Raw genomic sequence first — 18,639 nt, 5'->3', positions numbered from 1 at the left:
CCTCCCATGATAATCAACATGGCTTCCTTTTGCATAGGGATGCATAGGACCATGCTGCAAAAAGTGCCACTGAAATTGCAGGACATTGGACCAGAGCCTTTCTGCCCTGGCTCATGCTTTCTGCTTCTCCAGTTCAAGGCAGCCTGACCAGCCCCGCATGGCCTGTGTGAAGCCTCTCAGAGCAGCCTCTGCCATCAATGGTGTTTGTGTGTAGCAGTCGCCCCTCCTTTGGGTTCTGGAGGAGTTTGCTAGACTCCGTCCCTTGGGGATGATTCACAGTCGCTCTTTGTACAGGGCTGCAGCTACACAAAGGTCCTTTCACTAAATTTGACTGCCCTTAAAGGCAAAATGGTCACCTCTTTGAGAAGGTAACTGAGGTGGAAGGTAGGAGAGTTCCGTGTGCACCCTCTTTTCATTAATAACTGCTTGTTTTTCGCTAACCGAAAGGGGCATTCTCTGTGCTGACCTTCCCTTGGGAGATTTCTTCGAAGGCAAAACTTCTGTAAGTAGCAGATGGCTTGTGGGCCCCAAGAGCCCATTAAAGGGTCTGCTTTTGAGGTGGACTGTACTGCCTCAGAATGTACATGGCTGCCATGCCAAAAACCTTTCTGCATGTGGAAAGGTACTGTGTTGGGGAGAAAACGTTTAGTTTCTCAACATTTGCCTTTACCAGTGGAGTGGGATTTGTTTCAGGCATGTTTCTGCTGCTATGGACAACTGGTTTTGGTTCTTTAAAGTTGCATCCTCTTTGTGTTGAAACATGATGGTTGATTTTTGTTTTTTGTTTGGCAAAACACAGCACTGGTCATTTCATGGGCAAAATAGCAGTGCCAGGTGTCTGAATATAGAAGCCTTCTAAAAACAAGACTTTGGAGGGTAAAGAGACATTCCTGCCCCCCAACTCCCACCCAGCTGCTCCTTCAGATCTTTTCCTTTGGCAGGGCAGGATCTCGTCTGCAAAAGCACATTCATGTAAGAAGAAGAAGACGACCTTGCCTTTGCTGTTAGGCACACTTTCATCCTTGTGGAATGTATCTGTGAGGAGTGGGACAGTCAAGTTTGTTGAAAATAGTGGTTGAAAAAGGTTGTGTGGAGGAAGATTTTTCTTTTTTTTTTAAAGGGAGAACTTGGAGTTAGAGGAAGATATGTCATTGAAGCTTCTAGCCCACACTGAGAGCCAGCCTTGTGCCCAAACCCCCTCACCCGCCCTCCAGGAAATGGCCAAGGGCACATTTCAACTTAGCCTTGAATCTGACTAGAAGATATTTGGGGTAATCTTGAACCCAAGCTACAGTGATAAAATATTGGCCAGGGGATGAGAAAAGAAAATCATGAAACCTTAGAAATGTAAGGAAATAAATTTAAAAGGACTTTAGTCTCCCACCACCCCCATATGCTTGTCATTTGCAGCCAGAGGGCAAGGGGCAGGGACTTTCTGAAATGTCCTTGCCTGGTTTCCTGGAGATCTATTTACAAAGTTAGTGTAAACTCAGAGGGAGTGAACTGTCTTCCTAGGGCTCTTGAGAAGTCAAAATTGCATTTTGCTAAGGCTAGACTGGCCCTCCAGATGTTGCTGAACTACAATTCCCCTCAGCCCCTACCAGCACAGCCAGGGGTCAGGGATGAAGGGGGTTCTAGCCCGGCCACATCTGGAGGGCCACAAGATCCCCATCCTTGGGCTAAGAAGAAAATCCATTTTAAAAATCCACCTAGACACCTCTTAGTGGTTCTCAGAGGGTGTGGCAGAGAGGAAGGCAAGTGTGGCAGGAAGTTTGGGAGACCCAGTGCTGCAGGACTACGTGGTGCACTGGGCATTCATGGGGAACAATTCATGTATGTGCCTCCACATCAAAATTTAGGGTGCAGATTTATTAATGTGGCTTAGAAATGTCTTCACGGACCAGGGGGATTCAGACTGGGAGTCTTTTCCAGCCCTACTTGGAGATGGCAGGGACTGAACCTGGGATCTTCCGTGTGTCAGACAGAAGCTCTGCCGCCGAACAATGGCCCTTCCCAGCATCTGACACGAGGCCAAGAATCTGGGGGGAGCTTGTCATAAAATGCATCTCTGCTCTTCTTTTCCTTAAATGAAAACCTGGTGACAGGTCACGTGACCCACTGCATGACCCAGTTTTGTCTTTCCCTACAGTTAAAAACCCTCCAGTGGAATCTTCTCGATACCTATCTATGCCTCCTAAAATCCCGGACAAGATGGGATTTGATGAGGTGAGGAAAAGCAAGCAGACCTGTGTGAATGTGCTTGAACGGCATAATCTAAGTCACAGGATTTAAGCAGAGAACAGAATTTGACTGACCCTTGATTGTCATCATCTCCACCATCTTGTACATCTGCTTCCATGGGGTCTGGGCAATTTCCTTTGGGTTTGCCTAGTAGAGGGCAGTTTGAGGGACTTTTTCATTGGTGGGCTGTGATGCTGCTGCCTTCAGTCATCCTGCCTTCTGAAAGCCAAGTTGCAGACTTCCCTAGTTCTTTGACTTCTGGAGCCTTCTTTGTTCAGCTCTGCAGATAGATCTTAGAGTGTAGTGCCATAGGGGAAATGTCTAGACATGAGAGAGCTGGTGCCAGAATCCCAAGGGGATGAGAGTGGACTGTACCACTTCAGACTACAGGTGTGTGTTGCAAGTGTGGAGAGGAAGATCCCCTTTTATAATGCCCCCTGCATAAAAGAAAACTTCCTGCAAGCAAAAAGGTTGCAGCCCAGCTTATTTCCTGCTTTGCAGGGAGCTCAGCATCTTCTGCCTACACTCTGAAGTAATGCAGAATCTATTCTGACTCTCTCCTCAAAGCTCCGCTATGTCCTTTGGTTGCCTGCATAGCTATGGCAAAGCCTGGGGCGCTGCTTTGCTCCCTCCTCTGCCTTTCTGCCACGGTGTGCCATCGCTCTGCATTCTTGACGCCGCAATGCTTCCTTTCCCAGGTCTTCATGATTAACCTGAAGCGTCGGACCGACCGCCGGGAGCGGATGCTGCGGGCGCTTTATGAGCAGGAGATAGACTGCAAAGTGGTTGAAGCTGTGGATGGCAAGTGAGTGCCTGCCTGGGACAAAGACAAAAAGGGCGAGTGTTCAGGGTGGAATAGGGTGCTTGACCTTAGCCATGCCAATAGGGGCCCAATGGTGTTGTAGTGGAATGGGCTCACACTCACCATATCTAAAAGGAGGGGCTGTGGCTCGGGGTTGGAGCCCCTGCTTTGCATCCTGCAGAAGGTCTTGGATCTGCAGTCAAAAAGGCTCTAGGGCAACAGGTTTGACATGAAGGGTCTTCTGCCTGGGACCCCCAAGATGTCCGGCCAGTCGTGGCCAAAGCAGAAACTAATCTGCCCAAAGACAACACCCTGTGCTCTTTATCTTCCTTGTTTAATCTTCGCTTGCACGGAGCAAAAGATGTTGCTGCCAAATTGCTCACAGAAAGTAAGAAATAATAGGGGAAGTGAAATCTTGTGTTGGAGAAACTTCAGCGGCTGTAGAAAGAAGGAGGCAAGCTTTTGAGTGGCACACAACCCTGCTTCTTGGGCTTGACTGCTTTTCTGTTCTGTTCAGTGAAGAACTCTGCGCTGGCTGGAAGCTTCTGCCAACAGAAGTTGATCTAGGGAAAGAGAATTGTTTTCTTCTTTCTGCATTATTTTTCACCCTAGATCACACAGCCATGTATCTTTGGCATGTATCTCTGCCGCTCTCTTCATGAATAGCTTGTGTTCTACTGACTGTCCTTTATTCTTTCATTCCATCTGTCCTCAGAGCAATGAACACCAGCCAGGTGGAAGCCTTGGGCATTAAGATGTTGCCAGGTTACAAGGACCCATACCATGGGCGTCCACTCACCAAGGGGGAATTGGGTTGCTTCCTCAGCCACTATAAGGTTTGGCAAGAGGTAAGTGATGCTCATCATGTCAAACAGCGGCCATTTTTTAATTATTTATTCAGGGGCGGTTCCAAGATGGCAACGGCTTGGCAAGCAGGCTTCAAAGCTCCACAGATAACAGGATTGTAATTAGCGCTGGTTGCTACCCAGGGAAGTAATATTTCCTTTTTTCTTTTTTTTACTTCTCTACTTTTAAACTTACCAACCTATTGGGATTCTATCAGCACCCTCTTATCTATGCTATGAGAAACACCTTGGGCAAGTTCTGTGAAGCATCCTGGGCAGGCCACCAGCTGCTAGCTATTAACCGCCAGCTCCCTTTTATACTTTGTTCCTGGAACTCCTGGCAGTCACCTCACAGAGAAGCTCTTAAATTGAACAAACTGAGCACTTTCTATTTTTTCTCTCTTCTTCGGTTAAGGAAACCTCTCCTTGTTTACTCCCCACCGCAACACTATGCCTGCTAGTAAACGCTACAGGGACCCAGAGGAAGCAGCTCTCTCACCAATCTAATTAGATTCCAAACAATCTAAAATGGAGGTCTTTTTTTAACAAATCTGCTTTTACAGTTCCAACAAAAAAAACGATTTTCTCTCCTTAAAGATGATTATGAATATGGGGAGAATACTGAATCCAACAATGGGGCAAGTTGACCCTGTGCCTCTAAGAGAGGAAGGAATAACAAGTAGGGAGAGCACCCAATTAACTCCAAATTCAAGAACGGTTGAGCATATCTTTCAACAAATTAGAGGTATTGCCTCTCAAATAACCCAATTATCCAAAGAGGTCCACAGTTTATCAGTTAATAACAAGCAGGCACTAACAGAACACCAAAGTACCAAAGTGAAATGGCGACAAGAACTAAGCTCAACATAGAACACGCAGAGGCTCTTAAAACAAACTCTTTTTATTTAATCTTCCAACCAAAAAAGATCTGCATGACAGTTTGTAGAAGGCCAGATCAAACTCCTAACTGGAAAGGTGCCTAGCGTTCCAAACGACATTTATGAGATCGACTTAGTTGGGACTGAACTCTTGAATACCACAAACCAAATCCAAAAATTATGTTTAGGTCAAACAGCAAGGCATAGTCTGTCTTTTCAGGAGATTAGGTCATCTGTTCCCAACCATGAAACTTTCAAAACAGGTGTATATGTGTGGTTCTGCACAAGCAGTTAAGGACTGCAAGACACAGTACTTGGCACAGAATCCAGTTCCCAAAGAATCTCCCCTTTCATTGGGGGAGTAGGCAAGCTTCCAGTCCTCCTAGCTAGGCTTCAAAGTTTGTGGCCCATGGGGTTGAGAGATCTCTCTGTAGGACAGGGATGAGGAACATGTGGCTCTGGGGTGATGATGGGCTACAAGTTCCATAATCCATTTCCTCATGTTGACTGGGACTGCTGGGAATCTGGAGGGCCACAGGTTTCCCATCCCCACTATTAGATTTCCAGAAAGTGTGTGGGGCTTGTGTACCATTCCATGCCTAATTTACATAATTCACACAGGTTGCAGAATTCAGCATTTTGTGTTGCAGAATTTTGTGTTAATGTGGCACGGGATTTCAGTGAGTGGATGTTTTAAAATGGTAGCTGGTAAACACAGTGCCTTCTCTGGCCTTCTTGCATACTCACGTAAGTGGCTTCCTTCTGTGTGGAGCCTATTGAATGCTGCAGATTAGCTTTCTGGAAGTGACTAAGATCTGGAAACAGAAATGCCTTTCTACAGATGCAGATCTGCAACCTTCCATTGGTCTCCTCATCCTTTTTGAAATGGGTGAAAATGGTTCAGTTTAGACAACAATTGTATTATTGTATTATTGGCCCAAGATACAGATATAAAAGGAGATGAAGCAATATGCATTGGACCAATTTCCATCAGTGGAGAAACATGGGGGCTTTAGTATTACACAGAATTCCAGAGCGGTCCCTGTTGTGCTGGCACAAGTGGGATGCTGGCCTTATTTTGGCACAGGAGCCAGACTTGGGGTCTGCTGTGTGGCCTTGCTTGCTTGCAGTCTTCCAAAGCAGCAGGAAGGAATCCCTTAGAACCGGATTTCACTGCATTTTTAGTATGTGCTGCCACCTCTTGGGCACATTGGATTATTACATCAGCTAGAATATGGAAAACATTCATGGTGTGATGATCTAGAAAGGAAAGGGACCTTTAGGGAATATTTGCCACTCAAAATCTGAATGCCAGTTTTGTTTCCCTGCTCTGGGAGGCAGAGCTACATACAATCTTACAGGGCTTTGTATATGCTGTGGTTCTGAAAGACTGCAGAAAAAGAGTGCCGAATGTGGCATTGAGAATACCATCCGCCTTCTGAGAATACAAGCTTTCATTTTTAAAAATAAAAAAGCAAGTTTCTAGACCAGCCTTCCCAATCCTTGTGTCTTCCAGGTGTTGTGCTGATGGGACTGATGAGAGTTGAAGTATCTGAAAGACAAAAGGCTGGGAAAGGCTGGTCCAGACCCAGCAGAGCTACCAGTTGCTGGGGGGGGGGGTCTCATCAGTCCCCTGCATGACTTCTTGCCCCTCTCTGTGACCATCAAATTCAAGCCAAGCAGCCAAAAATAACTTGGTCCAAGAAAGAGCAGATTTAACCCCTTGAGCACCTTAGTGGAAAAACACGATGGAAATATTTTCATTAAATAAATGAATCAATAAACAGTGACATGTGCTGATTTTTGCTAGGTTGTTGAGAGAGGCCTGGAGAAGTCGGTGGTGTTTGAGGATGACCTGCGCTTCGAGATCTTTTTTAAGCGACGCATGATGAACCTCATCTATGACTTAGAAGAGGAGGGCCTGGACTGGGATTTGATGTAAGTACGGAAGTGCTGACTCAGGCAGCGGGAAGTCTTGGCAAAAGCATCCTTCAGTGGGGAATCTTGTATGGCAGAGTTGGGCAACATTTTTGCTTCTGGGGGATTCATGTGGGCAGGAGCGGGGAGTTAAGGGACCAACATCCTCCCTGCTCCCTTTCACATTTACACGAGTTGGGTGGCCATATGTCATGGATGCTTAAGTTGAGGTTCCTGCATTGCAGGGGGTTAGTCCCTCAGGGTCCCCTCCACTCTAAGATTCTATGATATCTGCCCTGCCATTCACACTCATAGGCACCTAGTTCCCCCCATGCCTTTCACTCCTGTTCACCTGCCTCACACACTCACACTTTAATCTCTGCAGCACTGTCTGTCAGGAACCCCATTAGCAGAGCTGGGACAGCAACCTTTTCCCTGCTGATGGCTGGTGGCTGAGCAGCCGGGGGGGGGGCGCCCTGGGGCTTGGTGGGCTGCATGGAGAGCAGTGGAGGTCTGCCTGCAGGCTGCCCCTGTCAGGGAAAAGTTAGAAGTTTTCAGTTTATCAGAGGTAGAAAGCATTCCCCAAGGGGGGAAGGAGAGCAGTGAATCTAATAGAAGGGAGCAAGAGGAACAACAGGGAGGGACCGGCTGTTCCCAGGAAAGGCAAGGGTTAAGTTCTAGCTCAGATTCGGAGGAGGGGAGATACAGGCCAGCTCTAGCCAGGAGGTTAGAAAAAAGAGTGGGAAAACGAAGGGAAGGGTGCCTTTGCCATTTTGTTTTGTTTTTTAAAGATATTTATTAAAATTTTGTATAATAAAACAAGGATCACAATCAAACGAAAAAGAAAAAGACAATAAAAAACATCACAATCAAACATAACAAAAAAATACAATAAAAACATAAAAAAGTAAGGAAAGAGCAAAAACAAAAAAAAGAAGATCTAGTTTTTTAGTTATTTATCTTCATAACCCTCTTACCTGACTTCCTCACATCTCCCTTTTCTGTGTTCCCCTTTACACAATCAATTTCAGCAATTCCTTACCCTCTTTCAAATCTTATTCAGTATTGTACATTTCACCCTATTATGTCTCCGGTTTTTCCTTTCTTTTTAAATCCGTTTTTACATGTTCTTTATAACTTAATCCCTTGTATCATTTTGTTTAAATTTGACATAATATTACTCTGGTCTTTTCACCCTTTCCATTTTAAAACATTTTTACATATTCCTTTTAACTATGTCACTGATGCCATATTATCTTTATATCCAACATCATTTTAACATTTAAACATTTTACAATGTTTTTGGAGATAGTCTTTAAACTTCTTCCAGTCCTCTTCCACCGATTCTTCTCCCAGGTCTCGGATTCTGCCGGTCATTTCTGCCAATTCCATATAGTCTATCACTTGCATCTGCCATTCTTCCAGGGTGGGCAAATCTTGTGTCTTCCAATGCTTCGCGATGAGTATTCTTGCTGCTGCTGTTGCATACATAAAAAAAGTTCTATCTTTCTTTGGCACCAATTGGCCGACCATGCCCAGGAGAAAGGCCTCTGGTTTCTTAAGGAAGGTATATTTAAATACCTTTTTCAGTTCATTATAGATCATTTCCCAGAAAGCCTTGACCTTTGGGCACGTCCACCAAAGGTGAAAGAATGTTCCCTCAGTTTCTTTACATTTCCAGCATTTGTTATCAGGCAAATGATATACTTTTGCAAGCTTGACTGGGGTCATGTACCACCTGTACATCATTTTCATAATATTTTCTTTTAAGGCATTACATGCCGTAAACTTCATACCGGTGGTCCACAACTTTTCCCAGTCAGCAAACATAATGTTATGACCAATGTCCTGTGCCCATTTAATCATAGCTGATTTAACTGTTTCATCCCAAGTATTCCATTTTAGCAGCAAGTTATACATTCTTGAGAGAATCTTAGTTTTAGGTTCTAATGCCTTTGCCATTTTGAGGTTGGCTGGTCACAGAGAAGCAGAGCTCAGAAGGTATCTGAAAGAAGTGACTCTGAGGAAGAATAGTTAAGAACTGTTTATAAGATTATTTTGTTAATACACAATAAAAAGTTATAAAAGAACAAGAAGTGTTTGTGTGGTGATCGGAAGAGGACAACGACCAGTCCTGACAGCCCCCATGTGATTCAAAGGGAAGAAGTGTCATGATCTCAATCTCTGCTTGCCTTTAGTTACATTGGCCGGAAGCGCATGCAAGTGGAGCATCCTGAGAAAGCCGTGCCCCACGTCCGTAATCTGGTGGAAGCGGACTACTCCTACTGGACCCTGGCCTACATCATCTCCCTCCAGGGGGCCCAGAAGCTCCTGGATGCCCAGCCCCTCTCCAAGATGCTGCCTGTGGATGAGTTCCTACCTGTCATGTTTGACAAACACCCTGTGTAAGGTTGGGGCTGGGAGGGGAAGAGGGGCCTGTGGCCTTGGGCAGGAAGGAGCAGGGTGCTTGGCACATGAGATGTAGCTTCTTGGCACATGAGATGTAGCTTCTTAAAAGAGGGAGATAGAGAGGAGTCCCTTGCTGTTTTCTGTTGGATAGAAGTTGTTGGCATTCATCTGTCTCAAGACAATGGAAGTCAAATGGCCAGGGCCTGCTCTAGCTGCAGAGTCTTGTGACAACTGCTGCCTCCTGCATTGCTTTTGCTATATTAGCAGCACTGAAGTGACCTCCCTGGGACACACCTGGGCAGTGTGTATGAAGGACCTGGGATGTCCAGGCAACAAGACCTCTTGGCCTCGCTGATGTGGTTCAAAGGAAAGCAGATCAAGACGTTTGGCACCAGCTGGCCTGCAGTAGTTGCTGGAAGGAGGCATACAAGGCACCATCCAGTACACTCCACTCCAGATTTGTGTAGGGTTTACTCCTGAGCCTTTTCTTCTCCCAAATATGTATCACAAGGCAGCAGGTAATAGTTGTAGGCCCTCCTGATTTACAGAAGGATTTCAAGTGGCAGCCTGTTGGGCCAGAAGGATGGCCGTGTCTGAGCTTCCTTCCACAGTCCTGTCGCACACCTCCTCTTTAGTTTGGCATGGACACCTTTGCTTTTGTCTCAACTGTAGGTTCTGTCCTGGCATGTATTTCTTGCTTGGAAAATGGTTTTTGCTCTCTTGCTCCCTTGCCTTGTTCCAAGTTGGTTTCTATCTTCTTTGGCCATGCCATTTATCTGAAGCCAAAAACACTGGACAGCTGAAGTGGATTTCCCTCAGTGTGGTTAGATCAGGGGTAGCCAGTTCAAGAGGTTGCTGGACTGCAACTTCCATCGTCCCTGACTGTTGGCCAGGCGGGCTGGGGCTGATGGGAGCCAGAGTCCAAGCATCTGAAGAGCAACTGCATTAGCAACTCCTGGGCTAGATGATTGTACTCTTTGAGAAGGTAGGAATCAATTCTCTGTGGAGTCTTATGTAGCTTTTGCCTAGGTAGCCTTCACTCTAGGTAGGGTTCACTCTCTCTCCTAAACAATGTTCAAAACTCCCATTGTTCTAGGCACATTTTGAGATACAGAATTTCATCAGCACAAGCAGTTTCTGAGCTCTGGGCACAGTACTGCACCTAAGATTTCAGATTAGAACTGTAGAGTGGAAGGAAAGGAGGACCTTTTTCTGCCTCCCTCTTTCCAGCTACTCTCTGAACACTGGCGAAGAGACCCTCTTAAGAATATTGGGGGGGGTGGGCAGGGGAAGGACTAGACCATGTGAAAAATGAACATAATATTTTAGTTGCAGTTCATTCATTTTCAGCTATGTATTCTTGTTATAAAAAAAGCACACCTAGACATTGCGTTGTTGTGCCCATAACCGACCTTTAAGGTGCAATTTAGCTCTTAGCTTTCATATCACAGCTTCTAATATGTTTCTGCTGGAAGAATCTAGAGTGTTCTAGAACATAACAGCTGCCTAAAGAGCTGATTCCCTCACAGGAAGACAAGAATGTGAAAAAATATCTAACACTGAGGAAACCTGGTCCAAATAAGCAAGATGAGTGGAGAAAGTTATATTAGCAGAAGATATTTGTACAGCAGACCCTTGTATTCACCGAAAAGTGAAATTATGAAGTTTCATCTTTCTAGCTCATCAGAAATCTAAGACAAACTTAGCTAGTGAGGAGAAGGCATTCCTTCTCTTCAAAGGGGGTTCATGGTTTGCCTCATGTAACTCCAGGAGTCATACTTTTGTGCAGTTAGTTGTTTGACTGATTTACACGTGTGGCAGAGATGTATCTCCAGAAGCAGCTCTTTTCATGTGATGTTTGTTCTCCTACAGTTCTGAGTATATGGAGCACTTTGAGAACCGGAACTTGCTGGCCTTCTCTGTAGAACCGCTGCTAGTCTTCCCAACGCACTACACAGGAGACGATGGTTACATCAGCGACACGGAAACCTCTGTGGTGTGGAACAATGAGAACATCAAAACTGACTGGGACCGGGCCAAGTCCCAGAAGATGAAGGAGCAGCAGGAGCTGAGCAGTGAAGCCAAGAACTCTAATGTGCTCCAGTCCCCTCTGGACAGCACAGCCCGTGATGAACTATGACCCTGCTGGGGCACAGATGAAGGGGGCTTAGCAGGAGGGCATGGTGTGGCATGAGGCAGGGAGGGCTTTTCCCTTTCTCAGGGTTTATGGGTTGCTTCCCTCGCTTTTCACTGTGGGGTCCACATCTTTCATCACACCTTGTGGCAAAGCAATAATGGCAAGCTCCACTCCCTCTGCCATGCAGAGCCTGCAACAGAAATTGTTTGGTTTACATAGCTGTGCCATCCCCCACCTCTCCTACCCTCTGTTTTGGAAGTGGTGTGGGTGAGATCTTTCCATACTCAGTTGTGTAAGAGAAGTTTTATTCTTTGAAGAATTGGTACTGGCTCCTACAGGGAGCCCTATATGTTCTGGAAGAAGCAAGAGTGGTTAGTCCTTGAAAAAATGGAGGCCAGACTTGCAGACTACAGCACAATGATTATCTGTGTCAGACAAACCATTTATCTTTGTGTACGTTTCAGACCTTTCCAGTTATTTTTATATAATTTTTTTACTAGTGACAGTTTCAGATCTCATTTTTGTGGAATCCTGATTCCCCTCCCCTCCCCTTTCTTTGTGCCTTGTCTGTGCTGAGATTGCAATGCCCAGTTTCGATGTGGAAAGTCAGAAATGTCCTTGTTTCCCTTGGGCTGATGAATGTTTTTCCTACCATGTCTCTTGATTTGCTCTGTAGAGACACAAAGTGCCTTGGTAGGTTGTAGCTTTCACTCCCCAGTGGTCAGAGATGTATGGTGGGAGGTGCCCTCCATCGTGGGAGGCATAGTTGGAACCACATTTCCCTTCATACATTGTGACAAGCAAATATAAAGCATTGCCCTTCAACTTGTGGGACAGCATTTCAAGGCGGGTTGCACCTGCAGCACTCCACCATTATTACAGTTACAGATAGGTAGCCGTGTTGGTCTGCCATAGTCAAAACAAAACAAATTCCTTCCAGTAGCACCTTAAAGACCAACTAAGTCAGTTGTTGGTATGTGTATCTGAAGAAGTGTGCATGCACACGAAAGCTCATACCAAGAACTGACTTAGTTGGTCTTTAAGGTGCTACTGGAAGGAATTTGTTTTGTTTCCACCATTATTAATATTTCTGTTCTTTTCAAAATAAAAAATGTGGGGCTGGGGAAGAGAGGGTAAGATATAGTTAATTAAAATGAGCCTCATGTTGCAGATCAGAGTTAAAAAGGTGGGCCCCAGATCTGCATGCTGAAGACTATTAGTCCAAGGGCTCCTGAAGTTTGGAGAACTCTGTGCTGAAACATTGGAACAGGTCAATGGGGTGAAAAAAGGGGAGAGGAGGGAGAGGCTTGCAAGGTAGTGTTAGCGATCCTGTAAGGAACATTGGAAGGTTCTAAAAGACACAGCTCAATGTCAGCCTTGTTGCAGTTTCACCCATCCTGGAAGGACATACCACCCCTTCTGGTGACAGCAGAGGTGCCTCAGAAAGCATGGTTGTGGCATGCTAGCAAGCATCATCCAACTCTGAAGCAGATGGTGTGTAATGCATCATGTCACCAGGTGGAGGGGTTGCAGCTGGATGGGATGGGAGATCCCCAGCAGAGCTCTTCCATCACATCAGGATGGCGAGACTGTGGAAGTTCTGCCCCCAGACCTCTGTGTATTCACTTACTCACAAGATGCACAAAATAATCAAGTGCCTTGCTACTTCTTGCTACATGAGATTATACTACATGAGAATTTCCTGCACAGCCCTATAGTTAGCTGCATTCTCTCACTGCACCCTCTTCTCAGCAGACATTTTGCATCTGATACTCTCCTCTTTCAGAGGTGTATATTCTTCAGCACATGGTACTTGGAACAACTTTGGACTACACATTTCTTCTGCTGATTGGAGTTGGATTGGCAGAACTACACCTGTGTTGCAATTTGAGCAGCTTTATTTAATATCCATAGGCAGACTTGTGATTGGTGTGATGTTGTATATAGGACACACATAATTTAGGATGTGGTGTGTAGCAAAATGCTACAGATGTTGCTTGGAGAGGAAGGCAGTGATGGAGTGGAGAAGAACCTCATACTGGTCTTTCCTCTTGAGTCATTTTGGATGGAGCAGAGGTAGAATGTGGCTTGGGATCAAATGCAGTGAGAAAGCACACACACACCCCTTCTGGATGCACAATTGGGTTGCAATCCACCAGCAAGTGGGCCATAAACTTGTTTGAAGCTCCCATTAATTTCAGTAGGGCTTAAACAGAAGATTACAGTAGATGGTACCCTTAAATAATAGTAATAAACCCTCAAAGATGCAAGTGACTATTATGTCTGTTAAGCAAAAGCAGAAATGAAGCTGGCTAAAGCAGAGATTTAAACCCAGTTCCTACAGGTCCAAGAGCAGCACCAGCCCAGAGTGATCAATATTGTTGGTACCTGTTTAAGCCTTATTAGAATCAGCTTTCCTGGGTGAACTTCTGGGTGAATTTGCAAACCCACCTCAGCCAGTGACGGCTGAGGTGGGTTTGCAAATTGGATTGTACCAACACACTTATGAGGGTAGAAAAATAGGCATAAGTAAAGAAATCATCACTTCCATTTTGCTGTTCATCTTAATGACACCTGTAGACCAAAGCTTTTTTTCAAGTTCTCATGTTTGAGGTGCAGAACCTTGAAGCAAAAGAACTAACACATTAGGGTTTTATTTTTGGGACCATGAAATGATGCACAAGTTGTATTAATACAACTAAAATAGAGCTGTATGTTATTTGTTTCATCTCCTTTGAGCAATCAATACACTAAAATGATTTGGCTGTTGTGTAGTCCCTATCTGCCTTTTCTTCATTATATGTCTGTGATGGTGATGAGATTTTTTTTTTTTGGGGGGGTCATTATATACTGTACTTATTTGAAAGTCAGTTTGTCCAGCATCATTGGTCTTCTCTAGCAGTCTGTTGCCACAGGAAAGTATTGGATATGTTTTAGGGTGCATGCTTAGTTCATGGCACCAGTGAGGTGCATTAGCATTGCTCAGCATGAATGAAGTGTTTGCCTAGAGCAGGGATGAGGACTAGTGGCCTTCTGGATGTTGCTCGACTACAGTGCCAATCCCTGACCATTGACCAGGCTGACTGTGGTGTCTGGAGGGCCATAAGTTCCCTGTCATTGGCTTAGTTTCGGTTCACAAACAATGGAATTTGGAAAGAGTTAATTGAAGGTAAAAGGTTTGAAAATGCTGTATTAGATGCATATGTGCCATGACCTATGTTTTTCATTTTTGCCTTCGATGCTACATAATAATAGCTCCATTAGAAAGAAGAAGGGCCATACAGTGATCAGTGGCTTGAGCAGTCCCAGTTAACAGAGACTCTCCTAGGTTTCAGGCTGAGCTCTTTGCCAGCCCTGCTTCCTGAGATCCCTTTTGACAGATGCTGGAGATTGAACCTGGGGGATCTATGCAGGCAAAAGCCCCACTTTCCCATATGTAGAGGCAAGGATTTCAATATTGTCACCTCTGCCTCCACCAATCTGCCTTTCCCAATCTGGTGCAATCCAGATGTGGCTGGTATTCAGCTCCTATCATCCCTGATCACAGGCCATGCTGCCTGGGGCTGATGGAGAGTTTTAGTCCAAAGTATCTGGAAAGCACTAGATTATTGAAAGCTGGTCTGTTGCATGAGCTAAGCATATATCATAAAACAGAGCTTTCCAAACTCTGTGTTGCAACATGTTAGCATGTTGGTTGCAGTGTGCAGGTGTGTTGTAAAAACACTCCCTGCACTCCTGGGACTGGAAAAGGGCTAGTTTACCTCCAGTTAGCTAGTAAAACTGAATTACTGTGTTGTGAAATGATGCATGTCTAAAAAGTGTCATCAACATGGAAAGTATGGAAAGCTCTTTCATAGAATCGTAGAGTGGGAAGGGACCCCAAGGGTCATCCAGTCCAACCCCCCTGCAATGCAGGAGTCTCAACTAAAGCATCCATGAGAGATGGCCGTCCAACCTCTGCTTAAAAACCTCCAATGAAGGAGAGTCCACCACCTTCTGAGGAAGTCCGTTCCACTGCCATGCTGAGAGAGTCAAAAAAGAAAAGGAAGTGAAAAATAAGCCCACGTTTCAAAAACATCTGCAGATAGCCATCTTATGAGTCACTCCTGCTACGGATGGGGGAGGGTGTCTAAATTTATTACACAAATATAAATTCCTGCTGGTCTAGAGCAGAAATGTGTGTCACGAACTTTTCATAATGTGTTGGTGCAGAGCAGTTTATACATCCCTTTCCTGTTTTGCACGCTCCACCCCCTGAGGCTGCTTCTTTTTGGGTGCTGAGTCAGAACTTTTCTGCATTTTCAGCACAAATGGAGATAACAAACACGCTGGTGGCTGCTTGCCTTAGGAACAGCAACTGGGAGAGGGAAATTGGGAGCCAGGGTATATGCATGCTTGACCTGTTTCCTACCAGCTGCTTTTCTTGCCATCATATTTATTCTCATGGCTTCTCTTTTATGTCTCCCTAAAGCTCCATAAACTTTCCAGCTCATATATGACTATTTCATCTACACACCAACTAATTTTGCAACATTGTTCCTTAATTCATAAATCTTGTGTCTTGCTATTTTGCCTCATAAAATGCCTAAAAGGTCCAGTCCCAAAGCAGATTTCAGAAGTGACAAGGGCTGGCTGGTACTTCCCCATTTGATACAGCCTGATTCATGTGGGAGTTTACTATAGATCCCCAAGCCAAACAGAGGACATAGATGATGCCTTCCTGGAACAGATGGCCAAGCATGCAAAAGGAAGGGAGATAGTAGTAATGGGGGACTTCAATTACCCGGATATTTGCTGGATGTCAAACTCAGCCAAGAGCATAAGGTCAAACAGATTCCTCACTGGCCTTGCAGACAACTTCATTGTCCAGAAAGTGGGAGAAGCAACAAGAGGAACAGCCATTTTAGATCTGGTCCTAACCAATGTTGATGACCTGGTTAGTGGGGTAGAAGTGGAAGGATCATTAGGCGCGAGTGATCATGCTCTTCTGAAGTTTACTATACAGCGGAAAGGAGCAGCCAAGCATACTAGGACTCAATTTCTTGACTTTAAGAAAGCTGACTTCATAAAACTTAGGGAAGTGCTGGGTGAGATCCCATGGACAGTAATACTAAAAGGAAAGGGAGTTCATGATGGCTGGGAGTTTGTTAAGAGGGAGATAGTAAAAGCACAACTTCAGGCAATACCAATGAGACGGAAACATGGAAGGTGCCTAAAGAAGCCAGGGTGGCTATCTAAAGAACTTTTAACTGAGTTAAGATTTAAAAAGGATGTGTACAAAAAATGGAAAAGGGGGGAAACCACCAAAGAGGAATTCAAACAAATAGCAAGCACGTGTAGACACAAAGTCAGAAAAGCTAAAGCACAGAATGAACTCAGGCTTGCTAGCGAGGTTAAAAGCAACAAAAAAGGTTTTTATGGGTATGTTCGTAGCAAAAGGAAGAACAAAGAAACAGTGGGGTCACTCAGAGGAGAAGATGGTGAAATGCAAACGGGACACAGAAAGGGCTGAACTCCTCAATGCCTTCTTTGCCTCAGTCTTCTCTGATAAAGAAAACAATGCCCGACCTGAAGAATTTGGAGCAAATGATTCAGCAGAGGAAACACAGCCCAGAATAACTAAGGAGATAGTACAAGAATACTTGGCTAGTTTAGATGTATTCAAGTCTCCAGGGCCAGATGAACTGCATCCAAGAGTATTAAAAGAACTGGCAGATGTGATCTCAGAACCACTGTAAGTCATCTTTGAGAATTCCTGGAGAACAGGCGAAGTCCAGGCAGACTGGAGGAGGGCAAATGTTGTCCCTATTTTCAAAAAGGGGAAAAGAGAGGACCCAAATAATTACCGCCCAGTCAGTCTGACATCAATACCAGGGAAGATTCTGGAGCAGATCATTAAGAAAACAGTCTGTGAGCACCTAGAAAGGAATGCTGTGATCACCAATAGTCAGCATGGATTTCTGAAAAATAAGTCATGTCAGACTAACCTGATCTCGTTTTTTGACAGAATTACAAGCCTGGTAGATGAAGGGAACACAGTGGATGTAGCCTACCTTGATTACAGCAAGGCATTTGACAAGGTGCCCCATGATATTCTTGTAAAGAAGCTGGTAAAATGCGGTCTTGACTATGCTACCACTCAGTGGATTTGTAACTGGCTGACTGACCGAACCCAAAGGGTGCTCATCAATGGTTCCTCTTCATCCTGGAGAAGAGTGACTAGTGGGGTGCCACAGGGTTCTGTCTTGGGCCCAGTCTTATTCAACATCTTTATCAACGACTTGGTGTGGGATGACCTCTCAGGTAGGTGGATCCCAGCCTGTCGAACACTGTCGAACAGCCTCTAGTTTAACTCTATTCTTGCCATGTGTGCTTGAGACCACAGCCAAAGACTATGATTGAGGCAGTAGGCATGAAGGACTTGGTATATATCCATGGCTAAGCACATTGTCAGCTGACATGACCTCAACGATCTTCTGTCCTTCAACAAATTCAACACAGAGAAATATCTACCAGGCATATTCTCTGCAACTTCCTTGCCTCCTAGCCAGTACAGGTCTCACTTTTTCAGAATCTCTCTTTGTGTGTGGATCAAGGATGATGAGCATCTGCACTCATTCATTGAAAAAATGTTTATATAAGAAAAGGATATGTTCTTCAAATTAAGAATCAAGCACCTAGAGCCATAAAAAGATAATGAGGTATTTAAACACAAGTTAAAATTAAATCCATGCTTGCACATTTCCTTGAAATATTCTCTGCTATGACATGAACCAAGAAAGCAAGTTCTGACTTTACCCTATTGGAAAAGTGTAAACATCAATTGATTTCAAAACATTGTGTGTCTATGGTGTGTTTTTGGAAACAGTGGCTTGTTTTTACAGTACGTGGTAAAAGAGGACCAATATCTTCTGAATTAATTTTGCTATCTTTTTTCTTTAGATCTAATACAATGTGTTTTCTCTAAAATAATGAGAAAAAGAAAAAAAAGATTCCACCTAAACATTAGGAAGAACTTCCTGACAGTAAGAGCTGTTCGACAGTGGAATTTGCTGCCAAGGAGTGCGGTGGAGTCTCCTTCTTTGGAGGTCTTTAAGCAGAGGCTTGACAACCATATGTCAGGAGTGCTCTGATGGTGTTTCCTGCTTGGCAGGGGGTTGGACTCGATGGCCCTTGTGGTCTCTTCCAACTCTAGGATTCTATGATTCTATGATTCTATGAGTTAGTTTAACTATTGAGGCAAGTCTTTTAAAAACCGTGCAGCTAGAGCTCTTAAGTGCTGTCATCATGTATGAGACTGTTTTTTTATGCTTCTGCCTTAAAGGTAAAGGGACCCCTGACCGTTAAGTCCAGTTGCAGACAACTCTGGGCTTGTGGTGCTTATCTTGCTCTATAGACCGAGGGAGCCGG

At 44.7% G+C, this 18,639-nt stretch overlaps 1 protein-coding gene across 1 annotated transcript in view; it reads left to right on the top strand.

Moving 5' to 3' along the window:
* Nucleotides 1–11,730, top strand: part of COLGALT1 (collagen beta(1-O)galactosyltransferase 1) — a 32,954-nt gene extending 21,224 nt beyond the window's left edge. Inside the window, exons 7-12 of the mRNA XM_081851744.1 lie at nt 2,150–2,226; nt 2,940–3,046; nt 3,759–3,891; nt 6,577–6,704; nt 8,882–9,088; nt 10,965–11,730. Coding sequence (XP_081707870.1) covers nt 2,150–2,226; nt 2,940–3,046; nt 3,759–3,891; nt 6,577–6,704; nt 8,882–9,088; nt 10,965–11,232 — 920 coding nt within the window. The 3' untranslated portion in view covers nt 11,233–11,730. The remainder of the gene's footprint in view (nt 1–2,149; nt 2,227–2,939; nt 3,047–3,758; nt 3,892–6,576; nt 6,705–8,881; nt 9,089–10,964) is intronic.
* Nucleotides 11,731–18,639: the final 6,909 nt, after the last annotated feature.

This window comes from Podarcis erhardii (genome assembly GCF_964252035.2).
Source record: "Podarcis erhardii genome assembly, chromosome: 2".
In the NCBI taxonomy this organism is placed as follows: Eukaryota; Metazoa; Chordata; class Lepidosauria; order Squamata; family Lacertidae; genus Podarcis; species Podarcis erhardii.
The sequence above is the reverse complement of the archived record's forward strand: the minus strand, read 5'-3'. Positions and strand labels throughout refer to the sequence as shown.